Consider the following 12881-nt stretch of genomic DNA (forward strand, 5'->3'; position numbering starts at 1 on the left):
AGGCCACAGAAGTCCCCTCGCTCGGTCTACCTGTGCTCTTGAGCAGGGAAGTCTTTCCTCATGTCTCATCTCCAGCTTTCTTGCTGCAGTTTCAACCTGCACCCTCCCACTTCAGCCTGCTTCTTTCCAGCACCCCAAGGCCTCAGTTGGTACAAGTGAAAATTGGAGCATCCCACCTCTTGGCTCCCCAGCCTTGAACTTGCCCTTCCTCTCCTCTACCTACTTTCCTCGGTGTCTCTGTGGAGCAGAAGTGCCATTCTCTTGCTTTTCACAAGCTCCCTATCTGCCATTCTCCACAGCGTTCTTTCTGGAGGGAGGCGACATGCAGAGGGCAGAAATCCTAAAACTGTTAGTAACAGCTGCTTTCATTGAGTGCCTGTGTGCCTAGTGCCCATCCAAGTCTTCATCACCCGTTAGCTCAGTTAGTCTCGACATAGCGATGAGTGCACTATGAGCCCCATTCTACAGATGAGGAAGTGAGGGCAAAAGTACTTCAGTAATTTGCCCAAGTTCACAAAGCTTCAAAAAAAAGGCTCCCAGCCAGGATTCTAAGATTCAAACCCAAGCTTTCTGATTCCAACAGTGGCTCACGCCTCTTGTTCGTGACGGAGGCTTCCCATTAAGTGTCAGGCACTGGGCTATACACAGACACGCACGCTACTCCATGATACTCCCCAACAGCCCAGAGAGGTAGTTTTACTTGTTCCCATTTTACAGGCGGGAAAATTGAGGCCCAGAGGTAGCTTGCCCAATGCCACACCCCCAGAGCCATTTTTACCTCGTAGCCCAGAACTTGACTCAAAGCAGTTGAGAAAAGTGTAGAATGCCCCCAGGTTCTAGACGGTAGCGTTGGCTTTATAAGCCGGCAGGCCCATCAGGGGGTAGGATGGGAAGGTGCTCAAGCTCCAACCAGCCCCACCCCTGCCACCCTCAGACACTGCTCCTCAGAATGGTAGAGCTGGACGCACTGTCGGCCAGCGGGCCACTCCAGCGGTTTAAGACTCATCAAATGTAAATGTATTCGCCGGACAGGAAGTGGAGAGGGGCAGCAGAAACCGATTATTCATTGACTGGAATGCATTTCTCAGATTAGCCAGGCAAGCAGCAGGTGACAGGGCTCCAAGTTGGGGGACCTGAGGTCGGGGACCTGCCACCTTGGTGCGAGCTGTAGCTGGTGGCTGGAGAGGGGACCCAGGTACGGGACCGGGCGAGGGCCCTGGACGAGGCTGGGAAGGCCTCCCAGCTCCTGCGGCCCCACCCCCAGAGGCGGGGCCCGGCTGAGCCTCACCAGCCCCAGCTCCGGCCCTCCAGAACCCAGGCGGGGCAGAGCCTGGGCAGCACAGAGCCCGGGGCCCCGCTGTACCGAGGAGTGGAGGCACCATGCCCTCACCGGCCAGGACACCAGACAGCTCCAGAAGCCCCGCAGGCCTGCCTGCAGCCGTTCCCTGACACCGAGGGAAAGCCCGGCTGGGCCAGCAACACCTGCCCCCGACAGCCATGTGAGTAGCTATGCCCTCCTCCCCCCACCCCGCCCAGGGCCCAGCCTCACCTGGAGACCTCGGCCCCAGGTCCTGTAGAGGCCCGTGCACCCAGGCCAAGCCACCAGAGCCTCCGGGGCGTGCAGGTCATGGGGCCAGCCCGCCACTGGGAAGGTGGCCCCGGGGGCCAGCCCTGCCTTTCTTGGGGCTGGGGCGGGGGGACTCACTCCAGGCGAGGAGGGTTGGGGACTCACTCCAGGGGAGTGCTGGGAACTCCAGCCCCGGACTCCAGAGTCCAGGTTTGAAGTCACGGACCCTGAGGTCTCATGAGGTTTAATAAAGTTGGTGGCTCAGGGACGAAGGGAACAGAAACTAAAGGGCCTGCTAGAGAGGGAAGGATGTCCTGGGTCGAGGGCTCCGGGCTCGGGGCTCCGGGTGGGGGAGGTTGAGGAAGAGGAAATGGGCTGAGGGGAGGGGAGAGGGCCAGGAGCTTGGTGGGGCTTGGCGGGCCTGGGGGGAGCTAGGAAGGGAAGGGTCCTGAGCTCAGGGTGGTGGTGGTGCCCTAGGATCCCGTGACTTGGGGGTGGGGGCAGGTAGGAATCCTTTCCTTATTGACTTTAATCCTAGCAACGGCAGCTGCTCCCTGGCTGACAGGAGCAGGAGTTTCCCCCAGGCCCTGGGACCCCTCCTCCTCCCCACCTTGTGGCCCTGGGGCCAGGGTGCCAGAGGGGGCTGAGGACACAGACCAAGAAAGGAAAGGACGGGGCCAGATCGGAGTCACAGAATGACCAGGCCCTGCCCTCAGGCTCCTCCTGCCTGTCCCCTGGGCTCAGCTTCAGTGCCCCGAGGTGTGGCGGCTATCCTCCTTGCTGCCCGCATCCTCCTTCTCCCCAGTGACTCCTCTCTTCCTCCAGTTCCCAGGAGGGGCCCTGTTGCTAGTATGGTGCGGATGAGTCAAGTTTATGGGCTGGAAGTCCTACCCGGAGGCTGCTCACTGAGCTGTAATCGGCTATGGGGGGGGGGGGGAGGTGTCAGGGGACAGGGCACCCAGCTTGCTGCTGCCACCCTGGCCTGTCACTAACTCACTCACTCCTGCCCCCACCCCCCAAGCCTTAGCAACCTACCCTCTCTTAATGCTCTGGTGCCAACCAGGCTGGGAACATCTGAGGACGGGGACCCCTCCATCATCGCACCCACCTAGCCCTGGCCCCAGCCCAGCCAGCTAAATTGGCCAATTTAGAGGCCTTGCCTTGTGAGGCAGGGGATGGACAAAGTGCTTTGGGGCTGGGTGCGTCCACCCTTCAGTCTAAACGGAGGCATAAACACAGCTGCCCAGAGGGGGTCGGACAGGTGATAGCAATGGCCGCCACAGCAGGGTAGGTCCTGGGGAGCTGGGTGAACACAGCCAACCCTCCGCTCCAGCTGGTGGCTGCCACGCAGGACATACTTGTTGCTGGAGGTGACTTTTTTAAGGGAAGCCCAAAATACGAATTTTTATGTAAATTGCAACTGGCCATTAATTGGAAAAAAAAAAAAAAAACGTGCATCGGCAAACAAGATAAGGCCCGTGGCGTGTAAGTGGGCAGCCTCCGGATCTCTGCGCAGCCCCGCCTAATTCTGGCTGCCCGTCTCCCATCCAGGCACGCCGGCTGCTGCTCCAGGCCTCCCCTGTCCCCAGGCCCAAGATGACACCCAACGGCACCAGGGAGGCGCCCAGCCCCGTTCCCGCGGGGGCCTTGGGGCTCTCCCTGGCCCTGGCCAGCCTCATCGTCGCTGCCAACCTGCTCCTGGCCTTGGGCATCGCCAGGGACCGGCACCTGCGCCGCCCCCCCACTGGCTGCTTCTTCCTGAGCCTGCTGCTGGCCGGGCTGCTCACGGGGCTGGCGCTGCCCACGCTCCCTGGCCTCTGGAACCAGAGCCGCCGGGGCTACTGGTCCTGCCTCCTCCTCTACTTGGCGCCCAACTTCTCCTTCCTCTCGCTGCTCGCCAACCTCCTGCTGGTACACGGCGAGCGCTACATGGCGGTGCTGCGGCCGCTCCAGCCCCGCGGGAGCACGAGGCTGGCCCTGCTCCTCACCTGGGCGGGCCCCCTGCTCTTCGCCAGCCTGCCCGCTCTGGGGTGGAACCACTGGGCCCCCGGCGCCAACTGCAGCTCCCAGGCTGTCTTCCCCGCTCCCTACCTCTACGTGGAAGTCTACGGGCTCCTGCTGCCCGCCGTGGGGGCCGCTGCCCTTCTCTCGGCCCGCGTGCTGGCCACTGCCCACCGCCAGCTGCGGGACATCCGGCGGCTGGAGCAGGCCGTGTGCCGCGGCGCACCCTCGGCCCTGGCCCGGGCCCTTACCTGGAGGCAGGCGAGGGCGCAGGCCGGGGCCACGCTGCTCTTCGCGCTGTGCTGGGGGCCCTACGTGGCCACGCTGCTCCTCTCCGTCCTGGCCTTCGAGCAGCGCCCTCCGCTGGGGCCGGGAACCTTGTTGTCCCTCATCTCACTGGGCAGCGCCAGCGCGGCGGCCGTGCCCGTGGCCATGGGGCTGGGTGATCAGCGCTACACGGCGCCCTGGAGGGCGGCCGCGCGGAGGTGCCTGCGGCTGCTGCGGAGAAGAGGCTCCCAGGCCGGGCCGGGCCCCCGCACGGCCTACCACGCCAGCAGCCAAAGCAGCGTGGACCTCGACTTGAACTAGGGGAAGGGCCTCTGCTGGCTCCTACTTGAAGCATCTGTCCATCTCGGCCACCAAGCCCGCCTCCTCTTGTCCCCAGGCCTCCGGATCAGAGGCCCTGCCCTTATCTGACCCCACCCTGACCAAATAAACTCCGCCGGCCCCTTCACGGGTATCTCATTCAGCATCTCCGAAAGAGGCAGGAGGGACAGCCGTGGCAAGAAACTGAAGCCACACGGGCATCCAGAGATCCCAGGGCCTCAGAATCCACCATTGGGGAGGACGAGCCGCCGCCCCAGATGGTGAGCTGAAGGATCTGGAAATCTAGCAGAGTTTGCAGGGAGCCTCACCCCGACGTGCCCCTCACTGGTTCCTCATGTCCGCACGCCACAAAATCCACACACACGGTCTCTGGGAAGTATATTTTATTTACATTTTTAAAATCTGTAACTAATATCTCTTCCTCCTTTCCACCCCCAGAGACTTGGGAAGGGAAAGAACGGGAACCTCAAAGACCTACTCCCCACATACAAACAACCCCCCCCCCCCCCGTGGCTCACACCAGCAAATGAAGGTGAAAGAGAAAGAGGCCTGACCCCCCCTGAGGGACCCACAGGTCTGGGGGGGGGGGCAAGGGGTGGGTTTCTTAAGAGAAGGGACAGAGGGGGCAAATCAGTTTAAAGGGGTTGGAAAGTAGTCCGAGGCCCCCCCTCCTCTTCCCCCATACCCTACCACCTCTGCTGGTGGGGTTCTCCCTTCACCCCTCAACACCAAAGCAGAGGCTGCAGCCGTTAGCGGTCAGGTCTCTGGACACAAAATACTTTTGCTTTGTGGTCTCCTGACGTAGTCACCACCAGAGAGGCATCTCTGTGGAAAGAAAGCGCAGGTTGAAGGGACTGAAGGACCTGGGGCCCGGCCCCGAGCCCACTACCCAGGGGCCCTCGGATGGCCTCCTCCAGTGCGTCCTCAATCCTAGATCCCTGGTGGTTGAGTGAACACACTCGAAGCCAGCAACCAGTGAGGGGATCAGAGAAGAGCCACAGCGTAGGGGAGACGGTTCCAGCCCCTCAGCCCTGGAACGGAGATGTGACGGCCCACGTGGGTCACCGTCAACCAGAAGTGACAACTCCCTCAGGCTTCCCAGCACTTGGGACTCACAGGCCACCACCAGGCATTGGGTCCCAGCTTCCCTTAGGAAGGCCCTCCCGCACCCCAAGGACGCTGCGGTCCCCCAGGGGCTATTCCCACCTTCCAAATACACAGAGAGACTCCAGCCCTTGCCCAATTCACGTACTTGCTGAGGGCAAAGTCCAGGATCTCGGCCGTGTGGCCCCGGTAGTCAGTGAGCAGGCGGCCGGTGCGAGCGTCCCAGAGGCGCACGATGCCATCCAGGCTGCAAGTATAAACCACGGCGGTGCCCGCCTCCCACAGCAGCTGCACGATGCCCGACTACACCAGGGTGCCAGAGACAGAGCAGCGTCAGGGCCCGGAAAGCGGAGAGGCACCTGCGCGACTCTCAGGGAGGGAGGGGAGGAGTGGGGGGTGGGGAGGGCCACAGAGAGCCGGGCCAGAGCTCCAGGCTGCCTGTACCTGGTGCTGACACTGGTGCCTGAGGGTCTGCGTAGACAGGTCATAGATGGCCAAGGTCCCATCCAGGTAGCCAACAGCTGCCAAGGGCATCCTGGGTGGAGGAGAGCACCATTAAGGCTCGTGGAAGGACCTGGACTCACGCACCCTGCACTCCTCCCTGGTTCCCCGGCCCAGGCACCCCTCACCAAACCCTCTTCTCCCCAGCTGTCCTCCTCGCCAGGCCGAGGCCCTTCTCACACTCACACGCTGCAGAAGCCCAAAGACTCCACAGAGTTGGACTCGCTCTCCTCCCCTTCTCCCACGTTGGGCTGGGAGGCCACGGTCTCGGGTCTGAAAACACCCACCACCTATAAGCCGTGGGAGAGAATCCGAGGATGGAGGGAGGCCTGACTAGGAGGAAGAAAGGCAACAGGAGAGGGGCCGAGGGAGTCATCAGAGGGGAAGGGGAGGGCATGCGCAGCACAGGCCCCACAGCCCGGCTCCAGGTCGCACTCACCTTGCCGGTGGCGGCACTGACCAGCTTGGCCTGGCAGTCCACAGAGCCAGTGAGGATCAGACTGCCGTCCTGGTTGGTGGCGACACAGGTCAGAGGGCCCTGGTGACCCTCAGTCCCTAGGACGGAGCAGACAGCTACGTCAGGCTTCATCCTGGCCCCCGAGCCCTGCCCCAGATCTTCCACACAGAGACCCAGTGAACCCGTCCCCTGCCCCGGAGACCTTTCAGTACGTGGATCGGGCCTCCCTGCTTCAGGTCCCAGATCCTGACGGTGCCATCTTCATAGCCGACCACAGCTCTCTTCCCTGGAGGGCCACAGGCACAGATGGAGAGGGGGACAGACAGCGCTCTCAGGCACACCCAGCAACGGAATGGGGGGCAGGGGGGGACAAGAAAGTAAGGGAGCCGTCGCCGCCCCCGCAACTAGCGGACAGTCAGGGCAGGAAAGGGGAAGCGGTCTGCTCTGGGGCCTGTGTCCACGTTCTGGACAGCAGACCTCGGAGCTGGCCAGCTAAGGCCCAGGAGGGAGCCCGGGAAGGTGCGTAAACCTGGAGCCGACCTCTCTGTGCCCCGGGAAGGACAGACGGGGGAGCAGCTCTCACCATCAGGGAGGACTCGGCCACAGGTAGCTGGGCAGTTGGGGCCTTGGAAAGTCTTGCAGTCACCATTCGGGACCTTCCACATCCAGGTGTTGCCATCGGCCGTGCCCGCCAAAAGGACAGGGGCCCGAGGGTGCCACTCCATCCACTGGGCAGAGAGGAAGGGTCAGCAGGGAGGCCCGTCACCCCAGCCCCCCAAAAGCCCGTCCCGAAAGCTCCACCCGAGCTGTCCTTGCTTCTGAGGTCGTCAGGGACGGGCCAGGAAACAGAGCCAGACACGCCTGCTGCACCTGGAGAGCGTGCGGCCTTTGAGCTGGCTTGGTCTGGTGAAGGCGAGACTGGACCCCGCAGCTCTCAGCTCCTACCCAAGGCCCCAGGCAGCCGAACACCACCCTGTTGATCTCACCTCCAGATCTCCTGCTTCAAAGGACCAGACCTCTTCCTTGGTGTCCACCTGCCACACTTTCAAGAGGCCACTCATGTCCCCTGTGGCTACAAGGGTAGAGTCGTGGCTGAAACCAGCACAAGTAACAGAGTCTTTATGGCCTGCAAAGGGAAGGAGGCAGAAAGAGAGGAGAACATCAGGAGAACAGGACCCAGGTGTCTGGCCCCCAGAACAGACCAGATAGGAAGAGAAGAAGGGTGAGTCCCACCATAACAGGTGACTCAAGCTCACTGCCGCTCCAGGAGCCAACACCCCCAGGTCTCCCTAGGGGTAGCAATGCTAGCCTCCCATTCAACCATGCGTAGCCCAGGTCTCTGCCCTCCCCATTCCGTCCACTCCACAGCTCTGCCCAAAATACCGGTTCCTCCTTTCTAAATACTCCTATGCCGCTCCTCCCCGTGCCCAAGACAGACTAGGTTATTCTGTTTTGAGGTCCTTGGGTCCAGCATAGAGCTGGCACAAAACGTGGATCAGTAAATGGCCGCTGGATGCACACCCACTGCGGGCTAGCCCCCTAAGACCTCCAAAGGAACATGCCCTCGCCCGCACCCCCTCACCTGCACACTCAAAGAGCAGCTCCCCATCGCTGAGCCTCCACACGAAAGCCTTGTCATCTTCACCCCCCGTCACTGCCAAGGTGTTGGTCTTGGGGTCCAGGCTCACACAAAACACAGATGCTGTCCCAAAAGATATTCCATGAGTAAGCGGACAGGGCTCCCGCCCCGGGTTCTGTCCTTCGGGACCTTCAGGAAGCCCACCCCCTTCCACCCAAAGCAACATATGTGTCTTTCCTCTTGGAAAACAAGGATGTATCCAAGTTCTTCTAAGTTTCAAAGGTCCAGTTGTTGGAGAAATCCCTCCCCATGCTTGCCAAGCTCCAAGTCCTTCCCCGGGGCTGCTGCCTTCACCACCCCAGACAGATGCACAGACAGAAAGTGTACATGTGCAGGCTGAGACCAGGCTGAGCACAGAGTGAGGAATGCACTGTGTCACTTACCTTATTAAGGGCTAATATTCGAGAGAATTATATAAAACATGCTCAAAAATGTACTACTACCTCTCATTTACAACAAGATAACTTTCTGAAAAGAAACTAAGACCCAGACAGATTCATAACGATCACAAATCACTAAGGAGCACAAGGAGGACTTGAAGCCAGGTGTCTCTGCCGGCTCAGGGAGCCAAGCTCTCCCCCAGGCCCTCACAGTGCGAACTCCTCTGGGGCAAGGCCAGCTTCTGTTTTCCCACCTCCATGTCCCTGGGAAGACTCCCTACACAGCAGGTGTCTGATGTTCAAATGCCCACGTGCACTGAGTTGATGATGGATCTCCTTAGAGACCTACCTGAATGCAATGCAAAGGTGACTTCACTATCGTCTGGGCCCTCCATGCTGCCGACCACCCCTTCCTGGGGTTCCAGAACCCAGCCTTCCTCGTTGCCCTCTTCCTCTTCTTCCTCTTCTTCAAAGTCCACATCTTCCATCTCCTGGGCCAGATCATCTGCTTTGGGGAGAGGGTTAAGAGATGGGGCTCCGCACACAGTAAGAAAGAGGGAAGGGGTGAAATGATGGGGAGGCCTGAGGCGCTGGGGTGTAGCCAGAGGGTCGGCTGAGGTCAGACAGAGAGGGTGAAGCCGGGGCGGGGGCGGGGGGGGGGGGGAGAAGCGGCGGGGAGGAGGGGGCACTGGGGACGGAGGACAGGAGAGGTCTGAGGACCCGGGGTTGGCCAGAGACGGTGTGGGAAGGGAGGACCGAGGGGATGATGGGAAGGGGGTGTGTGAGGGGAAGGGCCAGAGGAGGCGTCAGGGGAACCCCCACCCCTGCCAGGCCTGAGAACTAAGTGTGGGGGCAGGGCAGGGGAGAAGGGCGAAAGAGGTCGGTAGGAATGACCGGTGGGGAGGGGAGGGGAGGGGGGAGAAGCAGGGGTCAGAGGCCAGGGGTGAGCGCCTCCTGTCCCACGGTCCGAGGCGCGGCAGTTCTCACCCGGGTCCGGCGGGCCAGGATCCAGTTCTACCACCTCGATAATCTCCTCATCACCATGGAAGCTCAGGGTCTCCAGTGGGGGGGTGTCAGCCGCGGCCCCGCTCTCGGATTCGGACTCCATGCGGCGCAAGCGGCCGATCCACTTCTCTGGGCCCAAACGCCTCCCAGAGTCAGCTCTGCGCGACGACGCGGAACTCGAGCCCCTCCTCCCGGGAGGAAGTAGGCGTAGGCGACTCCCCGTCAGGAAGAGCGACGGCCGCTAGGCCAATAGCGAAGGGGCCTAACTGGCCGACCCACCAATCATAGGGCAGAGTTGGGAGAGGGGGACGGGGCGTGGCGGGGAGAACCCAAACTCCGCCTGGCCTGACTCCGCCTCCAACAGGAGGGAAACAAGCGAGCGTGCGCGCCTCCGGGGTCTCTTGGGAAGAGTAGTTCTCCCGGGTCCCCTCGCAGGCTTCTGGGAGATGTAGTTTCCGGTCTGTAGGCAGGACGGAAGGAGCGGGGGAGGCCCCTTACGCAAACTACAATTCCCGGCGGTGAGCGCGGTGAAGTGGGGTGGGATCTGAACATGGCGGCGGTGGTAGCTGCTACGGCGCTGAAGGGCCGGGGGGCGAGAAATGCCCGCGTCCTCCGGGGTAAGGAGAGGGACCCCGGGGAGGGCAGGACGGCAGGGGATCCCCTTTTTCTATACATCCCGACCAGAGATAGCAGGAGTTCATGGCTGTTTATTCCTGCCAGCACCCCTATGCAGGATCATGAAGAGTCTGGGGGCTAAAAGATGCTCTCTAGAGGTCGCCCAGTCCATCCCCCTGCCCTCAAGTTACGCGACACCTCTGGGGTCATGCTGCGAGAGGGAGCTCCGAGGAAGCCTTTTAGACTCCCGCGCTCCAGGTGTTTCACACTCACCGCAGTGCAGAGGAAAGAGCCCTGGGCTTCTGGTGGCTTGGGTTCTAGCCCCGGATAATTAGCAGTTTGACCTTGGGTGAAGCAGTTCGTCTCTCAGGGTTTCAGTTTCCTCTTCTATAAAATAAGGGGATGGAGTAGACTACCTTTAAGCTCCCAGTGCTAACATTCTGCAGTTTGAAAACCTTTCCTCGGATTTCCTTCATACGTCTTATGTGAGCCCCACTGCAGTCCTTCACATCCTGTCGTCTGAGCAGATGAAGAACAACGAAGCTCGCTCTCCTGGCACCAGGGTGATGAGCCCGCAGTGACGTGGAAGTGGCTTCCAGAGGTGCCACCTCGATGGCAAATTTCCCATTTCCCTTTGGATTCTCCCTGGCACTTGTTACTCCAAACTGCAGTCACTACCCTTCCTCCCCAAGGGCTGTCTTCTCATCCTCTCTTACTGACCTTCTTTTCTTCTACCTACAGGGATTCTCTCAGGAGCCACAGCTAACAAGGCCTCCCAGAGCAGGACGCGGGCACTGCAAAGCCACAGCTCCCCAGAGAGCAAGGAGGAGCCGGAGCCCCTATCCCCTGAGCTGGAATACATTCCCAGAAAGCGGGGCAAGAACCCCATGAAAGCTGTGGGACTCGCCTGGTGAGTTTTAACTAAAACTCTTTGCCCACCAATGGGGAGTGGCACAGGGGAGGGCGGGACCCAGAAACTTCAAGTTTCAGGTGGTGAGTTGAATCTGAGGTGTGGGGACAGGACTGCTTGGTGTGAGGACTGGAATCTCAGAGGAATGGGGCAGGGAAAGTGGGAAAGTATATGGAATTGGAGACACAGTGGGTTTTCTGTGTAGGAACCTGAGCTAATCTGATTTGAATTTGGGTCCCTGGCCTCATTCAGTCTTTTGGAAGCTTGGGCTGAAAGCCAATTGAGCTCTTTCATTGAGATCATGTGAGATTGTGTTAGTTGTATAAGTAGCATCTAGAAGGTGTTCAGTGCATCGTTTTTTGGATCTGACTCATCTTAATTTGTATCGTTGATCAATATTAAAAGGAAAGGAGGGGAAAATTAACGTTTTTTTTCCACACCTGAGGTGTGCCAGTACTTTACGGTGTAATGTAGGTTTTCTGAGATGAATAAAAATCCCCTAAATCCAAAAGACAAAAAAACATTTTTAAAAAATTACATCCCATTTCACAGAGGAGGAAATGAAGGTTCAGGGGTGGGGTTCTCACCAGGTCTTGTGACTCCATGCCCTCTCCCCCACACCAAAGTGCCTCCCAGGTAGCAGTTACTCAGATGAAGAAGGCGAGTCTGGGAGGGGACATGGGGTGGTTAAGGCAGAGGGAAACTTTGCCAACACTTGGAGAGGGAAGGAGGATGGGCCCTCTGGAGAATCTTGCTTAGTCGGTATGGCAGGATCGCAGGGCTCAGTCAAGGAGTGTCAAGCTATAGGGGACAGGAACGAAAAGGTGGGCAGAGGACCAACCACACTGGGCCTTTTGTGCTGTGCCTAGGAGTTTGGATTTGGCCAGGAAGTGACGGAGAGCTGTTAGAGTTTTAAGCAGTGCAGTGGCAGGATCTGATTTGCTTGGGGCCCTCCAGCAGCCAGTGCGGAGGCTGCACAGACACGAGAGGTATTGCGGTGTTCGTGCGACCAAGGAAGCTGGAATGAGATTCCCCCAGCTCCTCTGGCTCAGGCTTGGCCCCTCCCCAAACCCCGTGCACATCTCCCCACCCCTAGGGCCATCGGCTTCCCCTGTGGTATCCTCCTCTTCATCCTCACCAAGCGGGAAGTGGACAAGGACCGTTTGAAGCAGATGAAGGCTCGGCAGAACATGCGGGCATCCAACACGGGCGAGTATGAGAGCCAGAGGTTCAGGGCCTCCTCCCAACATGCCCCGTCTCCTGAAGCTGAGTCGGGGGTACAAGCCTGACGAACACTGCAACCCTCTTCTAGACTGTATTGACTGGCCTCCAAGACTGGAAGTCCTTTGGGTTTGGCCAGGATTCCCGTCCTTGCCTGTGAGGTCCGCCAGAGGGCGCGTGAAGCCCAGGCCGCTGCCAGCCCCTGCCCCGCCCCTCCCCAGAAGCAAGCCAAAGGCAAATAAAGTCACTGAGTGTTTTGAGAGCAAAGGAACCAGGAGTGGGCTTGTGAATTCCTTGGGACGGGCGGGGCAGAGGGAGGGGTTGGTTACTCACGTGTGCTCCCTCTCACAGAAGCGCTCAGTGCTCCTGGCTGGATGGTTGGGGAGACTACAGAGACTTAAGTACAACAAGGCTAGGCTCAGGCCCTGGGGACCAAGCCTTCAGAGCTGCTGGCCAGGAGGGTGGGGTCCCACTGAGCCTCTAACAAAAAATAAAGAGAATCAAAAAGGGCATTCAGAGTGGGGGGGTGGGAAGCACTCCTCTTCCTGGTCCAGTCCCAGTGACTTAGCCTTTCTGGGCCTCAGTTTCCTTGTTTGTAACAGGGATTAGACTAGTGATTTCCAAGACATGGGTTCTAAACTTGAACCTATGGTTCATCTCCCCCCACCCCCACATGCGAAATCGTGTGTACACATACAGCTTTGTGGGCAGGAGTTTGTAGCTCTCGTGTGCTTTTGTAAAGTAGGGTCCATGATGCAGAAAAGGTCATGTGCCACTGCTCTGACCGGTCCCTGCCAGACCTGGTATTGCAAGGTTGGACCTTTACCAGTCTGTTGCATCCATCACCAGGAAGCACTGGGGCAAAATGTATTTGG

The 12881-nt window shown here is 59.6% G+C and overlaps 3 protein-coding genes across 4 annotated transcripts; 2 read left to right on the forward strand and 1 right to left on the reverse strand.

Moving 5' to 3' along the window:
- Positions 1 to 1313: 1313 nt before the first annotated feature.
- GPBAR1 (G protein-coupled bile acid receptor 1) lies at positions 1314 to 4542 on the forward strand. Its single transcript, XM_026491961.4, has 2 exons — positions 1314 to 1499; positions 3119 to 4542. Exon 2 carries the CDS (start codon positions 3164 to 3166, stop codon positions 4154 to 4156), a length of 993 nt encoding a protein of 330 aa, XP_026347746.1. The 5' UTR covers positions 1314 to 1499; positions 3119 to 3163; the 3' UTR covers positions 4157 to 4542.
- AAMP (angio associated migratory cell protein) lies at positions 4543 to 9540 on the reverse strand. Of its 2 annotated transcripts, none has more exons than XM_026491964.4 (11): positions 9243 to 9540; positions 8605 to 8760; positions 7819 to 7938; positions 7223 to 7362; positions 6820 to 6964; positions 6439 to 6522; positions 6219 to 6334; positions 5966 to 6069; positions 5723 to 5813; positions 5427 to 5581; positions 4543 to 4999 (listed from the first exon to the last, which is right to left on the reverse strand). In XM_026491964.4, exons 1-11 carry the CDS (start codon positions 9361 to 9363, stop codon positions 4924 to 4926), a joined length of 1308 nt encoding a protein of 435 aa, XP_026347749.1. In that variant the 5' UTR covers positions 9364 to 9540; the 3' UTR covers positions 4543 to 4923. The 2 variants fall into 2 exon arrangements, with proteins under 2 accessions (XP_026347749.1, XP_026347748.1); XM_026491963.4 differs by having other exon boundaries at positions 8605 to 8763; positions 9243 to 9476.
- A 230-nt stretch (positions 9541 to 9770) lies between these two features.
- On the forward strand, positions 9771 to 12277 carry LOC113250465 (probable hydrolase PNKD). The gene is made up of 3 exons (XM_026491960.4): positions 9771 to 9877; positions 10617 to 10785; positions 11882 to 12277. Exons 1-3 carry the CDS (start codon positions 9811 to 9813, stop codon positions 12072 to 12074), a joined length of 429 nt encoding a protein of 142 aa, XP_026347745.1. The 5' UTR covers positions 9771 to 9810; the 3' UTR covers positions 12075 to 12277.
- The last annotated feature ends 604 nt before the right edge of the window (positions 12278 to 12881 follow it).

This window comes from Ursus arctos, unplaced genomic scaffold, assembly GCF_023065955.2.
Source record: "Ursus arctos isolate Adak ecotype North America unplaced genomic scaffold, UrsArc2.0 scaffold_1, whole genome shotgun sequence".
In the NCBI taxonomy this organism is placed as follows: domain Eukaryota; kingdom Metazoa; phylum Chordata; class Mammalia; order Carnivora; family Ursidae; genus Ursus; species Ursus arctos.

Excerpts from the sequence above, each read along its gene's own strand:
- LOC113250465 (XM_026491960.4), top strand. The coding sequence starts at position 9,811 with ATGGCGGCGGTGGTAGCTGCTACGGCGCTGAAGGGCCGGGGGGCGAGA. Across the intron at positions 9,878-10,616 it reads AAATGCCCGCGTCCTCCGGG|GGATTCTCTCAGGAGCCACA; the intron begins GTAAGGAGAGGG and ends TTCTACCTACAG. Across the intron at positions 10,786-11,881 it reads AAAGCTGTGGGACTCGCCTG|GGCCATCGGCTTCCCCTGTG; the intron begins GTGAGTTTTAAC and ends CCCCACCCCTAG.
- AAMP (XM_026491963.4), bottom strand. The coding sequence starts at position 9,363 with ATGGAGTCCGAATCCGAGAGCGGGGCCGCGGCTGACACCCCCCCACTG. Across the intron at positions 6,965-7,222 it reads TTGAAGCAGGAGATCTGGAG|TGGATGGAGTGGCACCCTCG; the intron begins GTGAGATCAACA and ends CTCTCTGCCCAG. Across the intron at positions 6,070-6,218 it reads TCAGTGCCGCCACCGGCAAG|GTGGTGGGTGTTTTCAGACC; the intron begins GTGAGTGCGACC and ends CACGGCTTATAG.
- GPBAR1 (XM_026491961.4), top strand. The coding sequence starts at position 3,164 with ATGACACCCAACGGCACCAGGGAGGCGCCCAGCCCCGTTCCCGCGGGG.